This window comes from Oncorhynchus nerka, linkage group LG25 (genome assembly GCF_034236695.1).
Source record: "Oncorhynchus nerka isolate Pitt River linkage group LG25, Oner_Uvic_2.0, whole genome shotgun sequence".
Taxonomy (NCBI): domain Eukaryota; kingdom Metazoa; phylum Chordata; class Actinopteri; order Salmoniformes; family Salmonidae; genus Oncorhynchus; species Oncorhynchus nerka.
The window spans coordinates 15,439,146-15,454,705 of NC_088420.1; the positions used below are offsets into that span (position 1 = coordinate 15,439,146).

General features: G+C 41.0%; 1 protein-coding gene across 1 annotated transcript in view; it reads right to left on the minus strand.

Moving 5' to 3' along the window:
* Positions 1-11,332, minus strand: part of ghrhrl (growth hormone releasing hormone receptor, like) — a 67,948-nt gene extending 56,616 nt beyond the window's left edge. Inside the window, exons 1-4 of the mRNA XM_065009921.1 lie at positions 11,234-11,332; positions 9,565-9,673; positions 1,369-1,476; positions 1,174-1,274 (exon numbers count right to left, since the gene is read on the minus strand). Coding sequence (XP_064865993.1) covers positions 1,174-1,274; positions 1,369-1,476; positions 9,565-9,673; positions 11,234-11,332 — 417 coding nt within the window. The remainder of the gene's footprint in view (positions 1-1,173; positions 1,275-1,368; positions 1,477-9,564; positions 9,674-11,233) is intronic.
* Positions 11,333-15,560: the final 4,228 nt, after the last annotated feature.

Below are 15,560 nucleotides of genomic sequence, written 5' to 3' on the forward strand. Positions count from 1 at the left end.
TTCACTGGACCTGTTCACCGGACCTGTTCACCGGACCTGTTCACCGGACCTGCTACTTTATCCCGGAACTGATGTTTTAACCCTCCATCTCTCTCTGCCACATCTGCTGTCTCGACCTCTGAATGCTCGGCTATGAAAAGCCAACTGACATTTACTCCTGAGGTGCTGACCTATTACACCCTCTATTACTACTGTAATTATTATTTGACACTGCTGGTCATGAACGTTTGAACATCTTGAGGAACAGTCTAGTCTTAATTTATATGTACTCTTTTAATCTCCACAGGTTCCTGCTTTCTAGTTTTTTTTCCTAGCCACCGTGCGTCTACTGTATATCTGCATTGCTTGCTCTTTGTGGTTTTAGGCTAGGTTGACCTATAAGCACTTTGTGACATCTGTTGATGTAAGAAGGGCTTTTTAAATACATTTGATTGATTGAAAGTATTATGGAGCTGTTGCTTAGAGTATTGATACTTCAACCTTTGTAATGCACTCCCTTTGAACATGGTTCATCCCCCCTGTTCAGAGAAATTAGCCATTGAAGTCACTTGCAATCTTTACCATAAATGAGTGTGGAAGTACCAAGTGTTGCCCACTAGATGTTGCTGTTCCTGCTACTGCCACCACACCATTTTATCTATTTTTCTGGTCTCTTGTGTTTTATAAAATTGTCTTTGCAACTTTGGGTAGAAAACCAATTGCTTTTGCTCATGATGATAATATCAGTCCCATGACTTGAATGAGATTTCCAACTATACGTTTTTTTCACAACTGCCACCAGTTTGGCCCCAAAACATTTACAACATTGACATATTAAACACCATACTATTTATTTCACTATGAAACCCTGAAAACCAATGGTGTTCACTACATTGATGGTTTATATTTAGGATAATGTTTACAGCTTTATCATGGTATTTTACATTTTTAAATAATCTTATTTGATGTTATATATATTTTACATGTGATGGGGCCACACAGAGGGCCAGAGATAATTACAGACACTTGTAATAATTTTTAAATAAATACCCCAAAAGGCCACTAGATGTCATCGATAAATTAATATATTCCTTGAAAGTTACCAAAATTCTGGTTGTTTACTGGTAAATTTCCAGTAATATACTCTCCATTCACAACCCTACCCCTGAACCTTATCTCTAAACTCTCTTTCACCTCTGGAATGGGAACGTCGTCGCCCACACTACAGGCTGTGTGGTACGGGGGGAAGGGTCGCGACCATCCGATGCTGGTGCAGTTTCTGCTGACTGACCCTGCTGAGGTAGAGGCCAAAGGTTATACAGTACTGTCACATACACATCAGTACATCTCCACCCACTATGTGAACTCATACACAAATGTCACCTGCACCTGTGTTATTCCCCCAAAAAGAGAAGACAGCAGGACAGGTTGTGTTGATCATCTCCCCAACTGCAGCATATGGCCAGCACACCACAGAGTCCCAGAACGGTAGACAACCTTCCAGAGAGAGAGAGAGAGAGAGAGAGAGAGAGAGATATGATGTCTAGTCTACAGTACATTCATTCATAAAGCTACTAATAAACACACCAACAATTAGACGTTTTCATGTCTTTATTGAACACACCATGAAAACATTCACAGTGCAGGGTGGGAAAAGTATGTGAACCTTTGGAGGTGTTGGATGCAATGTGGTTGATACTTGCACTGGCCATCAGATAGGGGTGGAGTGATGGTGAAGACGATACCAAATGTTAGATTTTTTTGGTTGACCCTCCTTTGGCAGCAATAACCTCAACCAAACATTTCTGTAGTTGCGGATCAGACCTGCACAACGGTCAGGACGAATTTTGGACCATTCCTCTTTACAAAACTGTTTCAGTTCAGCAATATTCTTGGGACGTCTGGTGTGAACCGCTCTCTTGAGGTCATGCCACAGCATCTCAATCGGGTTGAGGTAGGACTCTGACTTGGCCACTCCAGAAGGAGTATTTTATTCTGTTGAAGCCATTCTGTTGTTGATTTACTTCTGTGTTTTAGGTTGTTGTCCTGTTGCATCACTCAACTTCTGTTGAGCTTCAATTGGCGGACGGATAGCCTAACATTCTCCTGCAAAATGTCTTGATAAACTTGGGAATTAATTTCTCTGTCGATGATAGCAAGCTGTCCAGGCCCTGAGGCAGCCCCAATCCCTGATGCTCCCTCCACCATACTTTACAGTTGGATGAGGTTTTGATGTTGGTGTGCTGTGCCCTTTTTTCTCCTCACATAGTGTTGTGAGTTCCTTCCAAACAACTCAACTGTAGTTTCATCTGTCCAGAGAATATTTTTCCAGTAGCGCTGTGGAACATTCAGGTGCACTTATACAAACTTCAGAAGTGCAGCAATGTTTTTTTGGACAGCAGTGGCTTCTTCCGTGGTGTCCTCCCATGAACACCATTTTTGTTTAGTGTTTTACGTATCGTAGACTCGTCAACAGAGATGTTAGCATATTCCAGAGATTTCTGTTAGTCTAGGATTCATCTTAACCTCCTTGAGCATTCTGCGCTGTGCCACTCAAGGACATTCAGAGACCTGTCCCGAAGCCACTCATGCCTTGTCTTGGCTGTGTGCTTAGTGTCATTGTCCTCATTGAAGGTGAACCTTCACCCCAGTCTGAGGTCCTGAGCGCTCTGGAGCAGGTTTTCATCAAGGATCTCTTTGCTCTATTCATCTTTCCCTGACTAGCCTCACAGTCCCTGCCGCTGAAAAACATCCCCACATCCCCCATGCTACCACCACCATGCTTAACCATAGGGATGGTGCCAGGTTTCCTCCAGACATGATGCTTGGCGTTCAGGCCAAAGAATTCAATCTTGATTCCATCAGACCAGAGAATCTTGTTTCTCATGGTCTGGAGACCTTTAGGTGACTTTTGGCAAACTCCAAGCGGGCTGTCATGTGCCTTTTACTGAGGAGTGGCTTCTGTCTGGCCACTCTACCATAAAGGCCTGATTGGTGGTGTGCTGCAGAGATGATTGTCCTTCTTGAAGGTTCCCCCATCGCCAAAGACGAACTCTGAATCTCTGTCAGATTGACCATTGGGTTCTTGGTCACTTCGACCTCATGGCTTGGTTTTTGCGCTGACATGCACCGTCAATTGTGGGACCTTATATAGACAGGTGTGTGCCTTTCCAAATCATGTCCAATCAATTGAATTTACCACAGGTGGACTCCAAGTTGTAGAAACATCTCAAGGATGATCAATGGAAACATCATGCATTTGAGCTCAACTTCGAGTCTCATAGCAAAGGGTCTGAATTGTTATGTAAATCATGTATTTCTGTTTTTTATTTTTTTTAATACATTTGCAAAAATGTCTAAACACCTGTTTTTCTATTTATCATTGTGGGGTATTGTGTGTAGATTGATGATGGGGGGAAAAAAGTATTTTAATCCATTTTATAATAAGGCTGTAATGTAACAAAATGTGAAAAAAGGGAAGGGGTCTGAATACTTTATGAATGCACTGTATGTAGACCTTAAAGGATAGCTCACCTCAACTATGCACTGTATGTAGACCTTAAAGGGATAGCTCACCTCAACTATGCACTGTATATAGACCTTAAAGGGATAGCTCACCTCAACTATGCATTGTATATAGGCCTTAAAGGGATAGCTCACCTCAACTATGCACTGTATATAGACCTTAAAGGGATATCTCACCTCAACTATGCACTGTATATAGGCCTTAAAGGGATAGCTCACCTCAACTATGCACTATATATAGGCCTTAAAGGGATAGCTCAACTCAACTATGCACTGTATATAGGCCTTAAAGGGATAGCTCACCTCAACTATGCACTGTATATAGGCCTTAAAGGGATAGCTCACCTCAACTATGCACTATATATAGGCCTTAAAGGGATAGTTCACCTCAACTATGCACTGTATATAGGCCTTAAAGGGATAGCTCACCTCAACTATGCACTGTATATAGGCCTTAAAGGGATAGCTCACCTCAACTATGCACTATATATAGGCCTTAAAGGGATAGTTCACCTCAACTATGCCCTGTATATAGGCCTTAAAGGGATAGCTCACCTCAACTATGCACTGTATATAGGCCTTAAAGGGATAGCTCACCTCAACTATGCACTGTATATAGGCCTTAAAGGGATAGCTCACCTCAACTATGCACTGTATATAGGCCTTAAAGGGATAGCTCACCTCAACTATGCCCTGTATATAGACCTTAAAGGGATAGCTCACCTCAACTATGCACTGTATATAGACCTTAAAGGGATAGCTCACCTCAACTATGCACTGTATATAGGCCTTAAAGGGATAGCTCACCTCAACTATGCACTGTATATAGGCCTTAAAGGGATAGCTCACCTCAACTATGCACTATATATAGGCCTTAAAGGGATAGTTCACCTCAACTATGCACTGTATATAGGCCTTAAAGGGATAGCTCACCTCAACTATGCACTGTATATAGGCCTTAAAGGGATAGCTCACCTCAACTATGCACTATATATAGGCCTTAAAGGGATAGTTCACCTCAACTATGCCCTGTATATAGGCCTTAAAGGGATAGCTCACCTCAACTATGCACTGTATATAGGCCTTAAAGGGATAGCTCACCTCAACTATGCACTGTATATAGGCCTTAAAGGGATAGCTCACCTCAACTATGCACTGTATATAGGCCTTAAAGGGATAGCTCACCTCAACTATGCACTATATATAGGCCTTAAATGGATAGCTCACCTCAACTAGCACTATATATAGGCCTTAAAGGGATAGCTCACCTCAACTATGCACTGTATATAGGCCTTAAAGGGATAGCTCACCTCAACTATGCACTCTATATAGGCCTTAAAGGGATAGCTCACCTCAACTATGCATTGTATATAGGCCTTAAAGGGATAGCTCACCTCAACTATGCCCTGTATATAGGCCTTAAAGGGATAGCTCACCTCACCTATGCACTGTATATAGGCCTTAAAGGGATAGCTCACCTCAACTATGCCCTGTATATAGACCTTAAAGGGATAGCTCACCTCAACTATGCACTGTATATAGACCTTAAAGGGATAGCTCACCTCAACTATGCACTGTATATAGGCCTTAAAGGGATAGCTCACCTCAACTATGCACTGTATATAGGCCTTAAAGGGATAGCTCACCTCAACTATGCACTCTATATAGGCCTTAAAGGGATAGCTCACCTCAACTATGCATTGTATATAGGCCTTAAAGGGATAGCTCACCTCAACTATGCATTGTATATAGGCCTTAAAGGGATAGCTCACCTCAACTATGCCCTGTATATAGGCCTTAAAGGGATAGCTCACCTCAACTATGCACTGTATATAGGCCTTAAAGGGATAGCTCACCTCAACTATGCCCTGTATATAGACCTTAAAGGGATAGCTCACCTCAACTATGCACTGTATATAGGCCTTAAAGGGATAGCTCACCTCAACTATGCACTGTATATAGGCCTTAAAGGGATAGCTCACCTCAACTATGCACTATATATAGGCCTTAAATGGATAGCTCACCTCAACTATGCACTATATATAGGCCTTAAAGGGATAGCTCACCTCAACTATGCACTCTATATAGGCCTTAAAGGGATAGCTCACCTCAACTATGCATTGTATATAGGCCTTAAAGGGATAGCTCACCTCAACTATGCATTGTATATAGGCCTTAAAGGGATAGCTCACCTCAACTATGCCCTGTATATAGGCCTTAAAGGGATAGCTCACCTCAACTATGCACTGTATATAGGCCTTAAAGGGATAGCTCACCTCAACTATGCCCTGTATATAGACCTTAAAGGGATAGCTCACCTCAACTATGCACTGTATATAGACCTTAAAGGGATAGCTCACCTCAACTATGCACTGTATATAGGCCTTAAAGGGATAGCTCACCTCAACTATGCACTGTATATAGGCCTTAAAGGGATAGCTCACCTCAACTATGCACTATATATAGGCCTTAAAGGGATAGTTCACCTCAACTATGCACTGTATATAGGCCTTAAAGGGATAGCTCACCTCAACTATGCACTGTATATAGGCCTGTAGCTCACCTCAACTATGCACTATATATAGGCCTTAAAGGGATAGTTCACCTCAACTATGCCCTGTATATAGGCCTTAAAGGGATAGCTCACCTCAACTATGCACTGTATATAGGCCTTAAAGGGATAGCTCACCTCAACTATGCACTGTATATAGGCCTTAAAGGGATAGCTCACCTCAACTATGCACTGTATATAGGCCTTAAAGGGATAGCTCACCTCAACTATGCACTATATATAGGCCTTAAATGGATAGCTCACCTCAACTATGCACTATATATAGGCCTTAAAGGGATAGCTCACCTCAACTATGCACTGTATATAGGCCTTAAAGGGATAGCTCACCTCAACTATGCACCTCATAGGCCTTAAAGGGATAGCTCACCTCAACTATGCATTGTATATAGGCCTTAAAGGGATAGCTCACCTCAACTATGCACTGTATATAGGCCTTAAAGGGATAGCTCACCTCAACTATGCCCTGTATATAGACCTTAAAGGGATAGCTCACCTCAACTATGCACTGTATATAGACCTTAAAGGGATAGCTCACCTCAACTATGCACTGTATATAGGCCTTAAAGGGATAGCTCACCTCAACTATGCACTGTATATAGGCCTTAAAGGGATAGCTCACCTCAACTATGCACTATATATAGGCCTTAAAGGGATAGTTCACCTCAACTATGCACTGTATATAGGCCTTAAAGGGATAGCTCACCTCAACTATGCACTGTATATAGGCCTTAAAGGGATAGCTCACCTCAACTATGCACTGTATATAGGCCTTAAAGGGATAGTTCACCTCAACTATGCACCCTGTATATAGGCCTTAAAGGGATAGCTCACCTCAACTATGCACTGTATATAGGCCTTAAAGGGATAGCTCACCTCAACTATGCACTGTATATAGGCCTTAAAGGGATAGCTCACCTCAACTATGCACTGTATATAGGCCTTAAAGGGATAGCTCACCTCAACTATGCACTATATATAGGCCTTAAATGGATAGCTCACCTCAACTATGCACTATATATAGGCCTTAAAGGGATAGCTCACCTCAACTATGCACTGTATATAGGCCTTAAAGGGATAGCTCACCTCAACTATGCACTCTATATAGGCCTTAAAGGGATAGCTCACCTCAACTATGCATTGTATATAGGCCTTAAAGGGATAGCTCACCTCAACTATGCCCTGTATATAGGCCTTAAAGGGATAGCTCACCTCAACTATGCACTGTATATAGGCCTTAAAGGGATAGCTCACCTCAACTATGCCCTGTATATAGACCTTAAAGGGATAGCTCACCTCAACTATGCACTGTATATAGACCTTAAAGGGATAGCTCACCTCAACTATGCCCTGTATATAGACCTTAAAGGGATAGCTCACCTCAATTATGCACTGTATATAGACCTTAAAGGGATAGCTCACCTCAACTATGCACTGTATATAGGCCTTAAAGGGATAGCTCACCTCAACTATGCACTGTATATAGGCCTTAAAGGGATAGCTCACCTCAACTATGCACTATATATAGGCCTTAAAGGGATAGTTCACCTCAACTATGCACTGTATATAGGCCTTAAAGGGATAGCTCACCTCAACTATGCACTGTATATAGGCCTTAAAGGGATAGCTCACCTCAACTATGCACTATATATAGGCCTTAAAGGGATAGTTCACCTCAACTATGCCCTGTATATAGGCCTTAAAGGGATAGCTCACCTCAACTATGCACTGTATATAGGCCTTAAAGGGATAGCTCACCTCAACTATGCACTGTATATAGGCCTTAAAGGGATAGCTCACCTCAACTATGCACTGTATATAGGCCTTAAAGGGATAGCTCACCTCAACTATGCACTATATATAGGCCTTAAATGGATAGCTCACCTCAACTATGCACTATATATAGGCCTTAAAGGGATAGCTCACCTCAACTATGCATTGTATATTGGCCTTAAAGGGATAGCTCACCTCAACTATGCCCTGTATATAGGCCTTAAAGGGATAGCTCACCTCAACTATGCACTGTATATAGGCCTTAAAGGGATAGCTCACCTCAACTATGCCCTGTATAGGGGGATAGCTCACCTCAACTATGCACTGTATATAGACCTTAAAGGGATAGCTCACCTCAACTATGCCCTGTATATAGACCTTAAAGGGATAGCTCACCTCAATTATGCACTGTATATAGACCTTAAAGGGATAGCTCACCTCAACTATGCACTGTATATAGGCCTTAAAGGGATAGCTCACCTCAACTATGCACTGTATATAGGCCTTAAAGGGATAGCTCACCTCAACTATGCACTATATATAGGCCTTAAAGGGATAGTTCACCTCAACTATGCACTGTATATAGGCCTAGGGATAGCTCACCTCAACTATGCACTGTATATAGGCCTTAAAGGGATAGCTCACCTCAACTATGCACTATATATAGGCCTTAAAGGGATAGTTCACCTCAACTATGCCCTGTATATAGGCCTTAAAGGGATAGCTCACCTCAACTATGCACTGTATATAGGCCTTAAAGGGATAGCTCACCTCAACTATGCACTGTATATAGGCCTTAAAGGGATAGCTCACCTCAACTATGCACTGTATATAGGCCTTAAAGGGATAGCTCACCTCAACTATGCACTATATATAGGCCTTAAATGGATAGCTCACCTCAACTATGCACTATATATAGGCCTTAAAGGGATAGCTCACCTCAACTATGCATTGTATATTGGCCTTAAAGGGATAGCTCACCTCAACTATGCCCTGTATATAGGCCTTAAAGGGATAGCTCACCTCAACTATGCACTGTAGCTCACCTCAACTATGCCCTGTATATAGACCTTAAAGGGATAGCTCACCTCAACTATGCACTGTATATAGACCTTAAAGGGATAGCTCACCTCAACTATGCACTGTATATAGGCCTTAAAGGGATAGCTCACCTCAACTATGCACTGTATATAGACCTTAAAGGGATAGCTCACCTCAACTATGCACTGTATATAGGCCTTAAAGGGATAGCTCACCTCAACTATGCACTATATATAGGCCTTAAAGGGATAGTTCACCTTAACTATGCCCTGTATATAGGCCTTAAAGGGATAGCTCACCTCAACTATGCATTGTATATATGCCTTAAAGGGATAGCTCACCTCAACTATGCCCTGTATATAGGCCTTAAAGGGATAGCTCACCTCAACTATGCCCTGTATATAGATCTTAAAGGGATAGTTCACCTCAACTATGCACTGTAGCTGCTCTCTTTTGACATTTTATAATAGACTTACTACTTTTACACTAGAATTGTTTTGGAATCTGCTCTTTCAACAAACTATTGTCTATAAACCATTTATTCAATGCCAGACTCTCATGTTTACATGTGAACATACTATATATCATATTATGACTGACTATTCATTGAGATGAGCAGTAAACTGGAGAGTGAGAAAATGTAATGGCTCATTCTAAGACGATAGTGACACCGATACCTAGTGTACTGTGGTTGTTGTCATGCTCTGCGATGTATTGAAGACAATGCCGCTCCTCTCTCTCCAGCTGTAATATATATTCGCAGTCTGGGTGCAGACTGGACAGATCCTGGCGAGAGAGATGGGTCGGGGAGAGAAAGAGAAACAGAAAGTGAGGCAAATATTGAACCAAAAGTTGAAACCATAGAAACAAAACCAATTATTCTTCTCTTAAGTGTATGGAAGAACACTCACGTCTCCCTCCAGAAACCCACCTGAATGGCCATTGAAGAAAGGAATGAATGTTATCTACTAGCTGAGATGTCTGCACATTTTATTATTCATTTTAAGTGCACCCAGATGAAATGACATTTTTGAAATTTGAAGGTGGCGATTCCCAAGGAAAAAAAGAACATAAAACAACTTGACATTGACAGAGTCTGTATCCCGAATGTCAGAGAAAGGAAAATTAACCAACAAGACCAACAGAACCCTGAACAGCTTCTATCCCCAAGCTATAAGACTGCTATAAATGGTTAGTTAAATAGTTGACCAATAGCTACCCGGACCATCTGCATTGGCCCTTTTGACTCATCACATAAGCTGCTGCTACTGTTTATTATCTATCCCATTGCCTAGTCACTTTACCCCTACCTATATGTACAGTTCAAGTCAGAAGTTTACATACACCTTAGCCAACTACATTTAGACTCAGTTTTTCCACAATTCCTGACATTTAATCCCAGTAAAAATTCCCTGTCTTAGGTCAGTTAGGATCACCACTTTATTTAAATAATGTAAAATGTCAGAATAATAGTAGAGATAATGATTTATTTCAGCTTTTATTTATTTCATCACATTCCCAGTGGGACATAAGTTTACATACATTCAATTAGTATTTGGTAGGATTACTGGTGTAACTGAAACAGGTTTGTAGGCCTCTTTGCTCGCACATGCTTTTTCAGTTCTGCCCACAATTTCTATAGGATTGAGGTCAGGGCTTTGTGATGGCCACTCCAATACCTTGACTTTGTTGTCCTTAAGCCATTTTTCCACAACTTTGGAAGTATGCTTGGGGTCATTGATCATTTGGAAGACCCATTTGTGACCAAGCTTTAACTGATGTCTTGAGATGTTGCTTCAATATATCCGCATAATTTTCGTACCTCATGATGCCATCTATTTTGTGAAGTGTAGCAGTTCCTCCTGCAGCAAAGCACCCCACAACATGACGATGTGCTTCACGGTTGGCATGGTGTTCTTCGGCTTACAAGCCTCCCCCTTTTTCCTCCAAATATAACGATGGTCATTATGGCCAAACAGTTCTATTTTTGTTTCATCAGACCAGAGGACATTTCTCCAAAAAGTACGATCTTTGTCCCCATGTGCAGTTGCAAACCGTAGTCTGGCTTTTTTAAGTCGGTTTTGGAGCAGTGGCTTCTTCCTTGTTGAGAGGTCTTTCAGGTTTTGTCGATATAGGACTGGTTTTATTGTGGATATAGATACTTTTGTACCTGTTTCCTCCAGCATCTTCACAGGGTCCTTTGCTGTTGTTCTGGGATTGATTTGTACTTTTCGCACCAAAGTACTTTCATCTCTAGGAGACAGAACGCATCTCCTTCCTGAGCAGTATGACGGCTGCGTGGTCCCATGGTGTTTATACTATTGTTTGTACAGATGAACGTGGTACCTTCAGGAGTTTGATAATTGCTCCCAAGGATGAACCAGACTTGTGAAGGTCTACAATTTGTTTTCCAAGGTCTTTTCTGATTTCTTTTGATTCTCCCATGATGTCAAGCAAAGAGGCACTGAGGTTGAAGGTAAGCCTTGAAATACATACACAGGTACACCTCCAATTGACTCAAATTATGTCAATTAGCCTATCAGAAGCTTCTAAAGCCATTAATTCATTTTCTGGAATTTTCCAAGCTGTTTAAAGGCACAGTCAACTTAGCGTATGTAAACTTCTGACCCACTGGAATTGTGATGCAGTGAATTATAAGTGAAATAATGTCTGTAAACAATTTTTGGAAAAATTACTTGTCATGCACAAAGTAGATGTCCTTAACCGACTTTCCAAAACTATAGTTTGTTAACAAGATATTTTTGGAGTGGTTGAAAAACGAGTTTTAATGACTCCAACCTAAGTGTATGTAAACTTCTGACCTCAACTGTACACGTCTACCTCAATTCCCTTGTACTATTGCACATCCACTAGGTATGTCACGGATCTAACAGATTTCCAAACCTGGATTGTGCAACATTTGCCTGTTTTTTTGTTTTTGTTTTATTCTTCAAGCTCTGTCAAACTGGTTGTTGATCATTGCTAGACAAACATTTTCAGGTCTTGACATATATTTTAAAGTAGATTTAAGTCAAACTCGGCCACTCAGGAACGTTCACTGTCTTCTTGGTAAGCAACTCCAGTGTAGATTTGGCCTTGTGTTGTAGGTTACTGAGACAGGCGAGAGGAAGTGCGAACGAGAGACATTAATTCATTGAGTTTTCTCTAAATGCCACATTCCTTACAATTAGGGTGGCAGGTCATTGTCATGCCAAGTCGCCTGAAGTCAATATGTACATAGGCAAACCCTTAGAGCCCTTTAACTTAGGCCTAGACTGCTCTGAATTACTAAGTACCTGTACCTTGAAATTAGATGCCGATTATGGATCTATCTACTATAGTTTATCTTTCCATCAATCTATCTGCCTATAACTACTGTACAGTCATATACATCCAATCCTATACACTCAGTCTTATACTTACAGTCCCTTTACCTAAATTCCCTTTACCTATAGTCCTTCTAAAAATAAATTGCATTTTATAAAATCATCTAAGATATACACATAAACTAGATGGTAATTTTCCATGAAGTAAAATTGTGTGACTTGCTTCAGCTCTTTAAAAATTATTTTTGTGGCGGTGGACAAGATAGCCTGAATATGTGAAAGTTGGTTTGGTGACTAATTTGAACGGTTCAAGAGTTACTGTTGGTGTGTTATTTTATGCAAATGTTGATAAGAGTTTTATGAATTTCAAGTTAGGAAAGCCTGAATATTAAGCGTCTGAGGCTCAGTTACACCTGCATAGATGATTATGTGATGCCTGGATGATCAGATAAAGTAACCAGACATATGAAACCATTATCTTCTAGGTGGGAAGTATAATATATACAGTGCTCTTTACAAGGCTAAGCAGGTACGGGGAAAACATTTTGTGTGCCTGCGTTCGTGTGCGCGTGTGCCTGCGTGAACGGAGGACTGGAGGAAGCAACACACGCATATTTCTTCCATTTCCGTGTGTGAGAGTATGTTTGTGGAATTGCTAGTTTTAGGATATGTTGAGTGGTTGTGTGGATGGGCATACTCTGCATTTGTAAAGTATGCAGACCCCTTGACTTTTTCCACATTTTGTTATATTACAGCCTTATTCTAAAATTGATTAGACTGTTTTTTTCCCCTCATCAATCTATACACAATACCCCATAAAGACAAAGCGCAAACAGGTCTGTTTTTTTTGCAAATGTATTAAAAATGAAAAATGAAAATATCACATTTACATAAATATTCAGACCCTTAATTCAGTACTTTTTTGAAGCATCTTTGGCAGAGATTACAGCCTCGATTCTTCTTAGGTATGACGCTAAAAGCTTGGTACACCTGTATTTAAGGAGTTTCTCCCATTCCTCTCTGCAGGTCCTTTCAAGCTCTGTCAGGTTGGATGGGGAGCGTCGTTGCACAGCTATTTTCAGGTCTCTTCAGATATGTTTGATTGGGTTCAAGCCTGGGCTCTGGCTGGGACACTCAAGGACATTCAGAGACGTGTCCCGAAGCCACTCCTGTGTTGTCTTGGCTGTGTACTTAGGGTCGTTGTAATATTGGAAGGTTAACCTTCACCCCAGTCTAAGGTTCTGAGCGCTCTGGAGCAGGTTTTCATCAAGGATCTCTCTGTACTTTGCTCTGTTCATCTTTCCCTCGATCTTGACTAGGGTTGCAAAGGGTCGGAAACTTTCCTGGAAATTTCCGAAAAATTTCTGGAAGTTCTCCATGGGGAGTTAATTTGGAGAATTTTGCTTAAATTCATCAAAAAAAGTTAGCTTATATAGTTAGCTTATACTTTTAGTAAATAGTGGGCAAGACAGATTTCAGACACGGACAGTTGTGGCTTTTACCGACACACTCTGAATTCCATATCGCCCCCTAGACACTTGTCTTAATCTGAGAGGATTGGCTACATATCGGCGTTACGGTAATCGCTTATGATTGGTTGCAATAGGTCTATTGGTTCTAATTGGATGCCATTGGCCTATTGGTTCTGATTGGATGCCATAGGCCTATTGGTTCCATCTATCCAATCCTCTCAGATCTACAGTAGTGCCTAGGGTGTAGGGTCTAGGGGTTAGGATTAAGGTGTAGGGCTAGGGGTTAGGGTCTAGGGTCTAGGGATCAATATGGAACTGAGCATAAGCAGAGTAGAGTCACTCTGTGTTTGTCTGGATCACTGTTAGGTTATTACAAGTCTCTGGGTAGAAGAGTAGAGAAAAAAGGATACCAGAAGAGGAGAGCAATGTGTGTTCTGTATGATGTAGCTAGTGGCATAGTCACTTCAACTAAAATCATCTCAGGGTTTATGTTTACATTTGTAAAATATGCAGGTCATGTTGTCGGCCATGTTGGAAAACGCTAAGAGAGCTAATGCTAACCACATCACTACTGTAATTGACCTTTGAACTTGTTTGTGTAGAGAATTTACACTGGTTGCTCTTATTGGCTTCATTACAACAATATCATCAACAATAACAACATGTGTGTGTCAGTAACACGCTTGTCAAATTCTCCATATGGGAATATTTCCCACCAGACGTTATTGTCTCCTGGTTTGGCAGTTGCTATAAAATGGATCATTGTCGTTTTGAAAAACCAGGTCACGTTGATTCTGATAAAGGACTTTATTTCTTTGGATAAGACGAGGACCAACGACGACATAATCTCCCTGGAGTAGAAAAGTGTAGATAACTCACAGGTTGGTCGGGGTCTCTCTCATACACACACCCATATGTCAGTCTTGTCACTGAAAAAGGTTACATATTGTTTTCCTGTTTCCTGTCAATTCTTCACTCTTCAAATGAAGGCTACCCAATAGAAATGTTCAGTCCCACTTTAGGCATTACAACTTTTAAAGGCTTTATGTAGCATACATAACGTCTTCATAAGCACTTTAAAGATGCTTCACAAATCCTTATAATATGTACATAGCTATCTCAATTACCTCATACCCCTACACAGACTCAGTACTGGTACTCCCTGTATATAGCCATGTTATTTTTTACTCGTTATAGTTATTCACTGTTTATTTATGCCTTGTGTCACTATTTCTAATTTGATTTTATATTTTTGTCTTATCTTTAACTCTGCATTGTTGGAAAAGGACCCTTAAGTAAGAATTTCACTGTTAGTTTACACCTGTTGTTTATAAAGCACGTGACAAATACAATCTGATGTCATACCATATTAAGGGTGTATGGGAAGGGGGATACCTAGTCAGTTGTACAACTGAAATCTGTCTTCCGCATTTAACCCAACCCCTTTGAATCAGAGAGGTGCGGGGGACTGCTTTAATCGCCATCTTCGGCACCCAGGGGGAACAGCTGCTTAACTGCCTTGCTCAGGGGCAGAACAACAGATTTTTACCTTGTCAGCTCGGGGATTGGAACCAGCAACTTTTCGGTTACTGGCCCAACGCTCTGGGTGCATTGCCAAATGTGACCAAATGTTCTGATGTGAAGAGCCAAGTGCTACAATTTAATGAAATCAGTCAGATATCATGGTGGAGTTCAATGCTCAACTTCCAACTTTGTCGGTAAAAACACTTTTTAGTCATTTTTGTAATACTTGACCCAGTTACCTGGTTATATTGTTTGCAGTGCCTTTCTGTCTCAATCTGACTACAGAAATGTTTCAGAGGATGAGGGATAAAGAGCGGTTAAAGTTTCAATGTAGCAGTTTGTATGTCAATA